We start from the raw sequence: 14,922 nt of genomic DNA, 5'->3' as shown, positions 1-14,922 counted from the left end.
CCTGAGTGTTCTTCCCTTTTGAGGAAATGGACCATGTTTCTTTTTTAAATATTTGCTGAATTCTTTGGAATCCATGCCTAAGTGGAATATCTTTTTCAATGATACTGAAATGTTTTTGCTTTCTTAGTTCTTCTGATTGCTCTGTGGCTCCCAAAATAATGCATTTGGGTTCTCTTCTCATGCTATGGTAGGTCAAGGGGAACTTTTCTGGAGGCATGAAATCTGAAGTTCTTGAACTTTTCCACCTCTTTTCAATACTCTGTGAAGGCTTTCGTACTTATCCAGGAAGATGTCTTCATAATAATCTGAATTATTTTGCTTTCCCTTTTTGCATCTGAGCATGGCCTCCTTAGTAAGACCAAGGATATGAATTACTTTAAAACCAAAAGTTGGGGCTTTTCTTTCCTTTGATGCTGTTATAATTTATAGAAATATAACCTAATTCATGTATTATGTCTGTGGGGAGAGTTAACCACTGTGAATTCTATGTCCTATTGCTTAACTTCTATGATTAGTGGCTTTTTTTAGAAACTCTGCAGTTTTGGCAATACATTGGTTTTAAGATGGACACTGGTGAACAAAGCAATACATTTCCCATTTGCTTTCTAGCTGGCAGTCTATTAATCTCCTGGTAGAACTCCTGTGAGGAATTAATTAGATTTAATGAGACCCTCATTGTCTCCTTTTTGATGTTATGCACTCCGCTGGTACACCCTTGCAAAATGACAAAATGTATTAGATGTTTTGCTTCTTCCTACATGCATTTTATGACATGTTTTCCTAGATTGTGCTGGCTATCAGAGAATGCAAGGCTTCATGTGGTATTTTGCTTGACTTTGATTTTGAGCTTTGTAAGCATATTCCTTGGCACCCTGCGGAGCTGAGCTTCATAACCGAGTTTTCCTTTTTACTGACATTTTGAATTTTCAGTCATGTCTGCTGAGTTAAATTGCGATCCATCTGCTAGAAGCCTTGCTCTGGACTGAGTAGATCTTGAGCTAGGTCTAAATAATGTGCCCAGATTTAATTCTAAACCTGCCAGTCTTTTAAGCCCTTTCTGAAGCTTTTTAGTTGTGTTCTGCATTTCAATATTCTTTTCCTTTGTGAGAAAACAAATTTGTTTCTCCCATTTTCATTCAGCCACAGATAATCTAATGTACCTTGTACCATAGATAAAACCACAATTTTACTTCTTACATTTCTATGCTGCACTTTCACTGCCTCCTTTGATCTGTATTAACAAGAGGTGCCCAAATGTACCATGTATTTCAGCACCAGCCGTGGTAAAAAGGTGATCTTCTCAATGTCATTTTTACTTTCAACGATACCTATTGCTTTTGTGTAAATGGTATAACAGTGTTTGAACTTCCTGACATTGTCTGCTGGATTTCTGAAGAGTAAGAGCTTTGATTAAACCTTTAAAATATGTATTTTGATTTTATTTCTGATGCTATGTGACATTAGGTAGACTCTGGCAAACAGGATGCATAGCAGAGATAACTACATTAAGTACTTTGATTCTAGTTGGGTTTCAATTTCTTTATCTTCTACATTGTGTAGCACAATTTTTTCAGAGGTCCAGCTCTTCCCAAAGGGTGCCACTAACAGTACAGGGAATGCACAGGAAGTTCAGTAACCAGTGAAATGGGAAGCTGTGATGCTTCCTGGTCAGTCCTTCCATGAGTGTATTCCTGGACAGCTAAGGGGAGAGAAAAATAGAACTTTATTCTATTTATTTCTAGGGAGAAACATTAATTGCATTGTGTTACCAATTGTAAATGAAAAATGTACTGCCTTGGTTTTATGTTACAAATGGAGATTCACCCTTTTCTGTGAATTTACACTGTTTATTTCTATCGCCCCAATCTTCATTGAAGCAAACTGCTCTTGGCCAAATAAGAGGTTGGTAACCTTTGGCTTGAACTAAAGTAGAGAATTTTCCCAAGAAAGAGGCTCATGCAAGAGTATCTTTCTACCTTTCCTTCATTTAATTTTTTTTTTCTTTTATCAAGACTCAAGCGTGAAGGACACATACTGCATTTAATAAACTTCATAGAGTTATGCTTGTTTTATGTTAGAGGCATGTTAGGAATAAAACAAAGTGGAAAGAAATTATTTCATAGATTTTTTCCCATATGTATTAATTAATAAGGCCATAGTACCTCTGAATGCACAAACACTCTTCCTATCCTCTGTGAAGAAAGTTTATTTGAGTACAAGGAATGTGTCAGAATTGTTATGCATAAAATTTGTGTTTGTGCAAAAAAATAGGAGTGGTATTTTCCTTCAAAGCTACTAAGCTGAAGAAAAATAATCTTAAAATCTGTGGCATCAGCTCATCAGTTTCTTTTCATGCAGAGAATACTCTTTTTTGCCTTAAAACCTTTTCTTTCTTGTGTGATGTCTTTGGTTGTCTTGCTTATGTATGTTTTCCATTGTAATATTTTCCTAAGATTCAAATTACCCTGAAATGCTTGCCTGGGTGATGGCCTCTGACTTACTTCTGATGCACTGCATCATCAAACAACTTCAGTTTTCCTTCTGAAACTCTATGAAAGTGAGAAAATGCTGTGGTTATGTCAGGAGACTTGTCTTCTTTTTCTCCCTGGGTTATAAACTTGCTGGCAGTTAACTGCCAGGATTTTGACACGTTTGGTTTGTGTGTAGCCTCTGAAGACTTCATCTAACCTAGCCTTTTTTGGCAAACTCCCCATTACACTCTTAGGCTGACACTGGAGCAGCTCCATCTCCACTGGGGTTTCTAAAGCAGACCAGCCGCTTTTGTTGCTATCAGAAGTGTTGTCTAAACTTGGTTAGAACAGAACTTGCTGGCAAAAATAAGGCCATAGCAACTGCCAAAGACCTTGCTGCTGCTCTGAATGTGGTGTGGCAGACCTCAGGGTTGTTAGCAAAAACACATGAATATCTAAACCTCTTTCCAACTGGCTGATTCTTGTCTTTGTTTCTGCTCATAAACCCCATTTTTCCCAGTCAGAAATACAATTCTAAGCCCTTCTCTACAAAAAGCAGTAGGAATTTTATTTCTGACATGAAGGAATCTGGGAACGGATTAAATTAGTATGGGCTGTGTTTTCCCATAATAAGATCCTATTCTAGTTTATGAAGCACATGCTGTGTATGAGCTTATTTATAGCTTTTAGATGATGATTTTGTTCAAGGAGTTTACTAAAAAAAAAAAAAAAAGCAAGCAGTGCATGATCTTTTGAAGACCTTTCCTATTCCATTTGATATTTATACTAAAACCTCAGATCCTTTCTACTTGTTTTTCATTAAGCATTTTGAATTGAAAAGTCTATGGAGAACATATCTGGACAGGGAAAATTTTTATTGAGACCATTCAAAGCTTTTTATATTGTTTGTTTAAGTTTTCATTTCTGATGAAGGTTTCAGATATTTGTGAGATGATTTTAGAGATCCAATGCCTGTCTTCGCAGTCAGGGGTTGACCTCTCTTGATCAGGATTTCAAGGTCCCTCAGAATTGTTTTCTATTTTTTCCCAATAGCATAGTAAGATTAAATATATCCTTCATTTCATACAAATGGGATGTCAGAAAAATAAATTTCTCCAGCCTCCTGTGCAGCTTATAAAGTAGGAAGAAAATTGTCTGCATATGCAAACTCTTAGATTCTTCCTCTCATTGTCATTTCAGGTTGCTAGCATCTGGAATCTGTTTTATCAACTTTCAATGCTACCTCATTTTCTGAAAGTATAGCCCTATTTTTGTCTGTAACAAAGTATTGTAGGGCGAAGTTTATGACTGATTGAAGCTGGTAGAGCTCAGCATGTCTGGATTTGTGGAACTGTAGCTAACAGTGCCTGTTCCAGGCTTCCTCTATGGAAAAGGCCAAGGTCAGAAAAAGTTAAACTGAAAAATGTCTGCTTCCTGAACTTATACTGTGCTTATTCAAAAAAAGTTAATATTTGTTTCTACTTTTGAAATAATGGCAAATACTCATATCAAGCCATATATGGATGCACATTCTATTTTGCAGAACAGGGTCTCAAAAGTCAAAGATCAAAGCTGACAGCTGAGTTTTAGAAACCAGAGGGACAGAATCATAATTTAGCTCTCCGCATATTTGAGGTTATCTCCACTGGATACTTCTGTCAAGGCTGAGTATGACATGAGAGAGTAAGCATTACAAGCAAATTCACCAGAGAATAGGGAGAAAAAACCATGCCTGTCTTTTTCTGTCCAGCAACCAGAAGAGGATTGGATAAATGATCTTGTCAGGCTTTTAGAAACCCCAATTTGTACTGTTCTTCAAAATCAGGGAAGATAACAGTGTGTGCTGTGGGATCCTATTGAACATAATGTTGCCTATCTGTTATATCAGCTTTAAAACTGCAGACCACATTTGCATGAGGTGGGCAATATGCAGCACATCCCTTTCTTGTTTTGTTTTGTTTGGGGTTTTTAAAGGTAATCTTAGTTATTGTAATATGAGAGAAAATTTTGGTTCATGTGTTTTCACAAGCTATTATAATTTGTCTGTTATCAGCCAAACTTAAAATCACTCAGTGGTGAACCCTGGCAAAAAAAAGATGTCATCCACAGCTTGGGATTGTTACACACCTCACATATTCTACAGTTAATTAAAGTATGACCCCCAAAACTACAAAACCCCACACTGTAACAAAACCCCAAGTTTTACTGCCTTTTACTGCCTTTTACTCCCTTTTATGTGCTTATTGACTGGCTTTTATTAGTAGGAGCTAAAATTTAGAACTGAGTGGTAAAATATATTTCAGTAGTTTATTGAATTTACATGAGATATATTTTGATAGTAAAAAGCAGTTAAAATATAGGTATCATGACTTGCTCTAAAGGTCTTACTTTTTTGTGTATTTTCAGTACTCATAAAGAACTTATGAAATCTGTATAAGTCTGCACAGCTTCCAAAATATTGCCTGAAAAATGGAGTGAGTGTTACGCATGTTTTAATATGAGATTCTGCAGCTTCAGGAAGTATTTCAAGCAGACTCTGTCATTTGTCATGTCTATATATTTTAATCCCACATATTGAAATAAATGAGTGTTCTTAATGCAGATTTGTAAGCTAAAAAGGAGGCAGTTATGTTGCATTAGAAACTTGTATTTGTTTTAATTAGGTTTCTGTAGATGAATCTGCTTACAGAAAGGAGACTGAAATTAGTAATCAAAAGTACTTTCTGCATAAACAGTTGTTGGAAAATTTTATTGACTGAACATTTCCTCCTTCCTCAGTGCCATAAAATCTTAAATGTTTGTGTTTTGGTTTTGATTTCTAGTGCATGGTTATTTCTTTTATTTTTTTTAACTGTCATCTTATTGTGTGCTGGATTCTTACATTACCTACAGAGTAGTTTTAAAGATGATGTGAGTGAAATAGAGCTCTGCTGTAGGTAAGTAACAGGCTTAGAGACCAGTCCAATTTGAATGAGACTTGTTTTTAGTCTGTAAGATACTGCTTGCTGATATCAAACAACTACACAAATTGCTCTTGGTGTGAGACCAGAACCCAAGTGGCATAAACTAGCATTATTTTATCAATAAATACACACTCTGCAACATAAATGCTCTATAGCAATATTTTTTGGATGTGCAAATGGTTTTGCAGTTTAGGCATAAGATTACAGGTGCAGAGATATCTTATTTAGAAAGCTGAGTGTTATTACACTGATATATGGCCTCATGCCTTATGAATAATAAATTTGAAATATGGCAGATTCCATTGGAACCACTCAGCTCTCAAAAAAAAAAAAAAAAAAAAAGGGATAAAAGAGAGCTTTAGCACTGGTTTGAGATATGAGAGCAACACTGAATACCCTCAGTTTGGTCTTGGATCTGAATTTGACCTTTAGTGGGCTAGTATGCTTTTCAAATCCCTAAATGTTTAACCACAGAGCTAGAAAAACTGGCAGTAAAAATGCCTGCAGACTGTTAACATTTGGCATATCGACGTTTATCTGTAATCCAACATCAAACCAAAAAGGGTTTCTGTTATCCAGCTGGTTATGCTGGATAATCACAGGGTTTTCTTCTGGCCTCAGTGTATGAATGAATTTATTTTGAAGAACTGTATTTGTGACTGCCTATAAAAATTGTTCAAAGATGAGCTGGCACAGAATAAAGCTGTTCTCACTAGCTAAAATACACAGTATATAGTGTAAGTGATATTTGTGCTCACTTCATTTTTTGTGCTCACTTAGTTTCTTTATGTACTGTGTTTGTTTCCTGTTGCAGTTCAAAGGGTTGATTCTAGCCATGCAGAAAATGCCTTTCGTCATGGTTGTCATACACATCACTTCCTCATGCACATTTAATGACATCCAATGCAAATATATACATAACATGCATAATATAAACTAGCATTTTCTCCAGCTAACCATCCCAAAGTTTGTATTCCAGAGGATCAGCCATTTTGATCAAGTTTTGTTTCAGCTGGTGTAACCTGCAAATTACAGAGCAGTGCACTGTAGCTGGGTAAACAAGCTGTGAGAGTCTAGCCGTGACAGCAGAAGCCTCAGCCCACATGCAGTGCCTTGTGGTTGAGTATATGAACCTGCAGGCAAGTGCCTGTCTCCTAGGCTCAATGTTCCTGGCAGTAAAGGTAGTTTGGGTGCTCTTTGCCATATGCCATGTCTCTCTTGGCTGTTTCCCTTGTCACCAGCTTTGAGCTGAGTGGGGTTAGACCGGTGGTTATGCTGGTGGATGAGAAGCTGCCGACAACGGGATGAAGTGCGGCAAAGCAGCATGTTTGGCATACATTGCGGGCTTACATGCACCACGGAGGGAGGATAAGATGGATACTGGCTCAGCAAAGCAAAGCTAAAGTTGGCAGACTGAAGAGTTAGTGGCTGTTTCTCTGTGTTCTTGAAATCATCGGGTGAGAAGCCTGCTACTCATGGATGATGTGCTGGTTACTTCTAACAACTATATAAGGGAGAATATTACAATTGTTGTACTGTGTTATTTAAAAGGCCTGATTAGAGAGTCACTGCTTCTTTTAAACCTTCAAACCCAGGAACCTATGACACTGAATCTAAGAAAGGACTGAAGGACATGCTGGTGCATACTGTTCCGCCTGCTACATTCACTCCTTCCAGTTGCTGTGGACAATTGGGAAGCCTTAGTGACAGCAGGCTTGGTGCAGGTGTTACCATGGCATGAGATGAACTTCAGGGGCAATGTTCCAGTCATTCTAATGCTGACACCTCTAGACAGTGGGGAAAGAAGTGCACTGTGGTATGTTTTTGCCATAAACATTGCCTACAGTTTAGTGACAGATGGACTTAGTCTCCAAGGCTCAAGTGAAATGAAGCAGTGTCTCAGAAGGACTCTGTAGGGCAAGAAAGGAGAGATGGTACAGCTGAGCAAGCCTTGGGACATTTCAATGTTCAATACTTGAATGTAGGCTGGGCAGAAATAGTTTCTGTAGACCATATAGCTAAATTCCTCCATGCAATTGTGATAGTGGGAAGTTCTGTGGAAACCTAGTGGTGGAAGGAGATAAAAATAAATTGGAAAGTAATTTGAGAAAACTGTTTACTAGGAGAGTGTTAAAATGGTAGAGAAACCCAAACCAACGTGTTCAGGAAACATAAGTTAGCAAATGGATTATGAGCTGACCTTGTTCTAGAAGCTAAAACTGTGTAGTTTAGCAAAGGACAGAGAAAGGTCTCTGTTTCCTGAGAAGAGTGAAGAGTACTGAATTTGTTATCTTACTGGATGTTTTGCTTTCTAAAGGGTGGGATAAATAATGAGTTATTTTGATTCTTTTGGATTCTTAATAAAAGAAGCAAAATTTTGAGTTGGTCAGAGAGTGAAAGTAATGTTCTAAAGGAGGACTGTAACATAGCAGCTGTGTTACCTTGGGAACAATGTGAACCTTCATCATGCAGGTTGCATTAATAAATAGGTAATTAAGAATACTTGTAACAAGGCATACATTATGTGGTATTGCATCAGAATAAGTCAGTGTGTATTACCCTGAACTCTAGCTCTACTGGGACAAACCATTAGCTAGTAAAATAAACACAGGTTCAGTCATTTTAAAGACCATTAATAACTTAAAGTAAATGAGGTTAGGAGCTCACCCATATCAAGATTGCTATGAAAGGTTGTCCAGCTCTGCTAGGCTGCAATATGTACAAATTAGGAAGGGAAAAGGGATGAGAAGAATGACACATTCTTTTGCTTCAATACAATATAAAAGTTGCAAACTGTGTCAGAGTTTGGCTCAACCACACTGGTTGACCAAGAAGAAGGAATCCTTAGTATATGAAAAGCTATACAATAGGTTAAGCCAAAGGTCTTTCTAGACCAACACTTAATTCCTTCCACAAGTAGGTGTTTAGAGAAAGACTAAGAACAGGGGAGGGATTAATTAATCAATAAAGTAAAAATAGTCTTTGAGGAGCCAAAAGTTTAGAGCCTTTCTGAACTTCAAATATATCCAAAATACTTTGCTCAGCCTTGTTTAAAGGTTCTTCAAGAATAAATGCTTTTTAAGTCCTTCTAGATATTTAGCATCCAAACCCATCTCCATAAGAATGAGTTTTATGAGTGTAAATCTAAGAGAAAGTAGTTTCTTGCGCTGGTTTTAAACCAGCTGCCCCATAGTTCTTGTTTCATAAGAAACAGTAAAGAATAACTGCTATTAACCTGAATATCATTTTAAACATTTGTTGTTTCTTTTTCAACTGAAAACACTGCTCAGTGAGCTCTCTTCCTATAAAAGCTGGGATTTACACTTTTTTCTTTCTACTCTGTCCTTTTGAAGGAGTATTATAAATGAAGGGTTGTATAGATACTGGCTGTACTATGGATTTATATAGCAGCAAGCTGTTATTTCTGTTTTTCCTAATGAGCTTATCACAGCTGTTTGTTTGATTACCCTTGAACAGTGACTGGGATGGAGTTTTCAGAGGACTATTTAAAATGTCTCCAACATCTCTTGCCTGAGAGTCTATAGCTAATTTATAGATCATCATGCCTGCATAGTAAAAGCTATTTTCTCCCCATGTGCTTTACTTTGGCTTTTTGCAAGATTAAATTTCAAGTGCCATTTTATCAGTGATTTAGTCACTATTGTGATATCCTTCTGCTGTTTTTTCACATTTGATTCTAGTTTTAACTATAAGCAAATGAAGAGATTCTGATTTAAGGAGATACTGAACAACACGGAACCCAACTCATAGTGGTTTCCCTCTATTTGAGAATTGCCCATTTATTCCTGTGCTTCATTTCCCATGTAGTAACTAGTTTATAACCTACAAGAGGAATTCTTATGTTATCACATCACAGCAATCCTTCTAGCAGCAGTGAAGCATGTTTTATGATGTAGCCGGACTTTCTGGGGGCATAATACACTTACAGCCTGTTATCCCTTTTATTTCAGAAACTTGCTAATAAGTGCACCATTGCTAATTGAGTTTTATTGTACAGAAATGTACGGAGAGGCTTCTCTGTTCTTGTGTAAGGTCACTTTCTTTCCCTGATGAATTTCTGAAATAATTATGTTCCAATGAATTCTGTGGAAGGCAGAAAATATTACATTGATTACCTGTAATGTAGAACATACACATGAGATGTGTTGAAGTGGCTGATGTGGCGACAAAATTGTTCCACAATTTTGGCCTGTCATTGTAACATTATGAAGACAAGTGAAGAGATCTCATCTTTATCTCCACCAAGCAGGATCTGAGCTTCCCAAAGGAGCATTCCTTGTTCATTTAAATGTTTCCTGAAAACTGTGGTCATCAAAAGTAGAGTTGAGCCTAAGAATGAGGATTTTCATGTTGTGGAAATGGAGTTTCTTTCCATAGTGAACAATGATTTGGGAATTTTACATGACCATTTCAAGTAACAGACATGGAAAAATAGTTACTCTAAAATATTTTATTTTTAAAAATAATTAAGTTATTAATCTTTTTCTGTTCCGCAAGAGTTGAGTGTTATATGTCCAACCCATGAAATATTAAAATTCAAGTTTCCAGACTGCAGTGCCTTAGTATTTAACTACAACATGAGAAGTTTAACCATCCAAAATTCAGGATCAGGTTGCCCAACATTTCAGCTACCCAACCACAACACATATGGTAGGATTTTTCAGAGAGAAAACTGGGAGAATCTAAGTTAGGATCCCTCGTCTCTGTGCTGATTTATATGGGGAATGTACATATCTAACTGTGTGTGGATTTGGATAGTTTGAGTATCTTCTGAGGTGCAGAACAGAAGGCACATGTGATACTCTACACTTGAAATATCTCTAGTACAAAGGATTGTTAAAATTTTCCACAGAGTTAAAGCAGAAAAGCTAAGGCTCGGTTTATGCTTTTCAAGGACTCTCGAGTCTTCTCTACATTTCAGATCTACAATTATAAAATGACAAGAAGAATAGTTACATCTCTGGTATGCTGGGAAGATACACATTGTAACATAACTGAGGCACTTGTCTAAGACAGCAAGGATGGCCATAGAAGTGATTCGTGGGTCTGGGCTGACTGTACAGGATCTGCTTAGCTTGTTATGGTAATCGTGAAGTTACATCCTCTCCTTTCAGGAGGTGTGGACTTGTGGTATTTTTTTTTGTAAACTCTGGATGAATGGCATGACTCGTGGTATGTTGATACACACTACCTGCTGTAGGTTGAGCAGGAATAGTGTGCTCCTGAGTGCTGGGCACAGCACCCAGCTCACGAGTGCGGGCACGACTGTGCTGCCGGTGTAGTGTACCCCGGACAGTCACCTCCTCGGTGGCGACGGGGCACAGCTTGTGCAAGCGTCAGCCGCACGCTTTGTGGCTCGGGCAGCCCGCGGTCCGCCGCTGTCCCGGAGCGCATCCCGCCGCTGCTCGGGTAGTGCCTGTCATGTGGCGGGCGCGTCACGGGGGGCGCGGTGCGGCCGCCGGGGCCGGAGGCGGTCTCGGTGTGCGCTCTGCCCCCGCCACACGCGTGGGTCTGCACGTCCGCCCCACACCCGGCCACCGTGTCCTTCAGGGTCACTCCCCGTGTGGCACGGCGTGTGTGTGCCGGCCGCGGGCACCATGCAGTCGGTGTGCGTGCTGTGCCTGTCCCCGTTCGCCCTGTGCCTCCGCGTGTGTGCGTGCGGCCCCCGCCCCTGCGCGGCCCCCGCCGCAGCAGCGCCCTGCCCCTGGCTCGGGCGGGCGGGGCGCCCGGGGGGGCGGCGGGCGGGACCCCGCGGAGCCCCGGGGCACCGACCGCCGCCCAGCTCCCCGCAACGCCTGGCGAGGAGGAGGCGGCGCGGCGGTTCACTCGCCCGCCGCGGCCCAGCCCCTTCTCCCCCGGGCGCCGCCCCTCTCCGCGCCGCCTGTGAGTCAGGGCTTTGCCGGGCACGGGCGACAGCCGGGGCCGGAGCGGACGGGCAGCCTCCGCCGCGGGGCTCCATGGAGAAAGCGGCGGGCGAAGGCGGCGGCAGCAACAGCAGCAGCCGCAGCAGCAGCCGCCCCACGTCGGCGGGCTCGTCCCCCTCGTCCTCCTCCCGGCTCGGCGGCGGCCAGCCCGGGGGGCGCGCAGGCGCCCGGCGGCGGCAGGCGGCGGGAGTCGGTGCTGGAAGGGACGCTCAGCAAATACACCAACCTCCTGCAGGGCTGGCAGAGCAGGTAAAGCGCCGGGCCGGCCCCCGGCGGCGCTGCGGGGCCGCGTCCTCGCCCCCGGCAGCCCCCAAGATGGTGCCCGGGCAACCGGCGCTGCCCGACCCGACCCCAAGCCTCCCCGGCCGCCGCGTCCCGAGGCCGGGCTCCGTTCCCCTCTGCGCCCGCTCTCCTTCCTTTTGTTCGACTTGTTTATTTTCCCAGCTGAGTTTGGCATAAGGGCGGCGGGGAGGTGGCCCGGCGCAGGGTCGGAGCGGTGTCCCCCGGCGCGGCCGCCGCAGGTGCGGGCGGGGCAGGGGAGGGCTGAGGCTGCACACACTGCTGTCCCTGCATGACAGGGCTCCGCTTTTAAGCTCCTTTTTCTATCACGTTAGTATCTGTCTCCTATGAAGTTAGCTTGGATAACTAAAGAATGAAAAACAGAGAGCCTCCCAAAATAAATGGGGAGAAATGTCGTGTTTGTGATTATTACTATTATTTTTTTGGCTGTGAGGTGGGACAGCGGAAACAGTTACCTTTGTTTCAATAAAATAACTCATGTTGCTATGTCCTACCTGTTTGACAAGCTCTAATTTATGCTGATACGGTGACAGGCCCAGGTCCTGCAATTTGTTGGGTGTGGACAGGCTGACCTGCATCTGTGGAAGTCCCGAGGAAGGTCTGGTTTTGGTCTAGTTGTAGTGTAAAATTTTTACAGAGTTGGAGCCAGACTGTGGAATTAATAATGCTGTGTTGGGATCTGTTGAAAGCAAAAGGGATTTGCTGTGATATTTTACTTTTTGTTGCTCAACTTTGTCGTCTTAGTGGACGGACAAAGATGTGTGTCCGAAACGCAACTTCTCAATATAAAGCAATGCTGTGGTGATTTTAAAGAGAAGAAGATACTATAGAGAGAACAAGTACAGGGCTAGTTATAAAGCTCAGTACAGACCTTTAAGAAAACAAACAAAAAGATTATAACCTGCTGTTACTTCTATTAGGTGATCACAAGCAATAGGAACACAGGAATGGCTGGATTCTTGAAGTTCTGACACAAAATTTAAAGCATTTGTAAGTGACAGAGTTGCATAAATGCCAGTGATGCTCTAGTGCTGAATCGTGTATGGCTAAATCAGTGCTAGGACTACTGTAGCAGTACTTCCTGGAGCATTTCAGGAGCTGATCTAATTCCATACACTGGAGGCCATGCATAGGTGTACCAGCTACAAATTAAAAAGTTTGGTGTGAGCTGGAGACACACATCTCCATTAAGCTTAACTGCTTCAGCAGAGACATAGAGAAGGCCTTTTTGCTATCATTTGGTTACTGCAGTTCTCTTCTAGATTCACATTAGACTTTTACCTATTTGTTGGTTTATATAGTCCTCCTGTAGCTTTGTTTAAGAAACAAACACATTTTGATACCTAAAATGTAGCACTGAAATCCATGACTAAAAATTTAAAGCCCCCTTCCCCCCTTTTTTCCCCCCTGACACCTCCATCTCTGTTTATAGAGATAGTATCTTCTTTTACTGTGTGTGATTTTAAGGGTTGTAATCTGGAATTGCAAAAGAGAGGTAATTGCTTATAAATCTTTGCGTCTAAAGCTGCCTGTTTTTTGTATTTGGAAACATTAAATCTTTGATAAGACTAACAGCTGGAATGGTATGCATAATCTGTGTGTGTCCAAGAAATTTTACCTGAAAACATGATGGAAAAAAGACAAATGTCACTTAAACAGTTCTACCACTTGGAAATTAATGTTTGTTTACTTTTAGCAGTCTTTTTTAATAGTGCTTTATTGTGCTTTGTCAATTGCCAGTTTTATTTTCTGTAAGTCTGGCTTTTTGAGCAAGTGGTTTATCATAAGACAGCTTTTAGGATAAGTTACTTTTTTAGTTTGCTCTCTTACTCTGTTCTTTTGATGTGTGTAGCTGTGGTTTGGGGTGCGGAATCCGATACAAGTTCTAAACAGTTCAATTGAAGCTTGAGGCTCACAGAAGTTGATCTTACTATATAATGTTCAATAAATGAGTAGTGATCCATGGGTTTGAGCATGGTTGTCCTTTTGGCCTTCTGTTATTCCATTTGTTGTGGAATGTGTTTACTGAATTGGAGCTCATTCTGTAACAGTCTGTAAGCGACTTCGTAGCTGGCACTTGCAGCATATTTGTTAGCAGACAAATTAGTTTTGCATTTACTTCATTTGAAAAAACACAAGATTGTTCAACTGCATGATCAATACAACCAGATGGCATGAATACAAATAAAATGGAAAAATAAAGCGAAAACTGACAGAGTTCACTTATCGTGGATTTGGAATGTTCTTCTTTAAAGCTCCTTATCCATTAGCCTGAATAATTTAAATGTACTTGATGTTAGCTCTTGCCATGTGGTATTGAAGTTGAAAGGCTTTCCTAGGTTATCCAACACTTAGTGTGCAGAGTAGCCTTTACAAGTCTGAAGTAATTTGAATTATAATAAAGTAGTGTCACTTCTGAATAAATGTTCCTTTAGCAGGCATATGCAAGGTAGTCTGATTGTGGATGAGGGAACTGAATATGATTACTGAAGCATAGCACTTTGTTTATAAGCATTAACTGAAGTAATTGAAGGCCTCAAAATCAGCCAATCTGGATAGCTGCATTACTTCTTATTTTGAGAATTTCCAAGTGTTTGTTGTTTGTTACTAAAGAAATCCATTTGCTCTGCTCTAGCAGATCAGGAACAACCTGATCTGGAAATGAGTGAGGTGATTCCTCACCTTTATGACAAGCAGAAGGAGAAGGTGGTTTTTTGGTTTGTTGTTTTGAGGCAGTTTGTTGTGTGAGAAAGGTGTCAAGGGGTCTGGGCATTTGCAGTGTCTCCACTTGAATCTGTAAGTTTCTGTGAATTTATTCAGGTATGGATACAGAGAGTGGAGCTTAATCTGAAACAGACTCTGACATAAGAGCACTTATGTCTGGTCTGAGACAGTAGGGCATCTGGCTGTCTTTACTATGAAATTACAAGTAATTGTGTTCTCAATTGAAGTACTGTTACAAATAATTTCTATTGGGATTTACTTGTTACTTTTGTATGGGAGGGTAGAGCTTGTATTCTAAGCAGGAATTACGTGGATTTGATGGACAAATATGTCTCTGTAATGTCATCTCATGTCATGCAAGACCTAGTTTTCATTCATTAATTTGAAATTATTGAAATACTTATTGCCTGTTATGTTACTATCCTGTCCTTTGAGTAGACTGGCAAAATGTTGTAAAAAAATCTTAAAACCCCTGTTTGCTCAAGGTAATGGGAAATTCACAGTGTTTGCATCCTCCCC

General features: G+C 40.5%; 1 protein-coding gene across 1 annotated transcript in view; it reads left to right on the top strand.

The window, feature by feature from the left end:
- The first annotated feature begins 11,357 nt into the window (after positions 1-11,357).
- Positions 11,358-14,922, top strand: part of OSBPL10 (oxysterol binding protein like 10) — a 110,231-nt gene continuing 106,666 nt past the window's right edge. Inside the window, 2 exon segments of the mRNA XM_041407916.1 lie at positions 11,358-11,504; positions 11,506-11,628. Coding sequence (XP_041263850.1) covers positions 11,413-11,504; positions 11,506-11,628 — 215 coding nt within the window. The 5' untranslated portion in view covers positions 11,358-11,412.

The sequence above is a fragment of the Onychostruthus taczanowskii genome, unplaced genomic scaffold, assembly GCF_017590055.1.
Source record: "Onychostruthus taczanowskii isolate IOZ18803 unplaced genomic scaffold, ASM1759005v1 scaffold28, whole genome shotgun sequence".
Lineage (NCBI taxonomy): Eukaryota > Metazoa > Chordata > Aves > Passeriformes > Passeridae > Onychostruthus > Onychostruthus taczanowskii.
The sequence above is the reverse complement of the archived record's forward strand: the minus strand, read 5'-3'. Positions and strand labels throughout refer to the sequence as shown.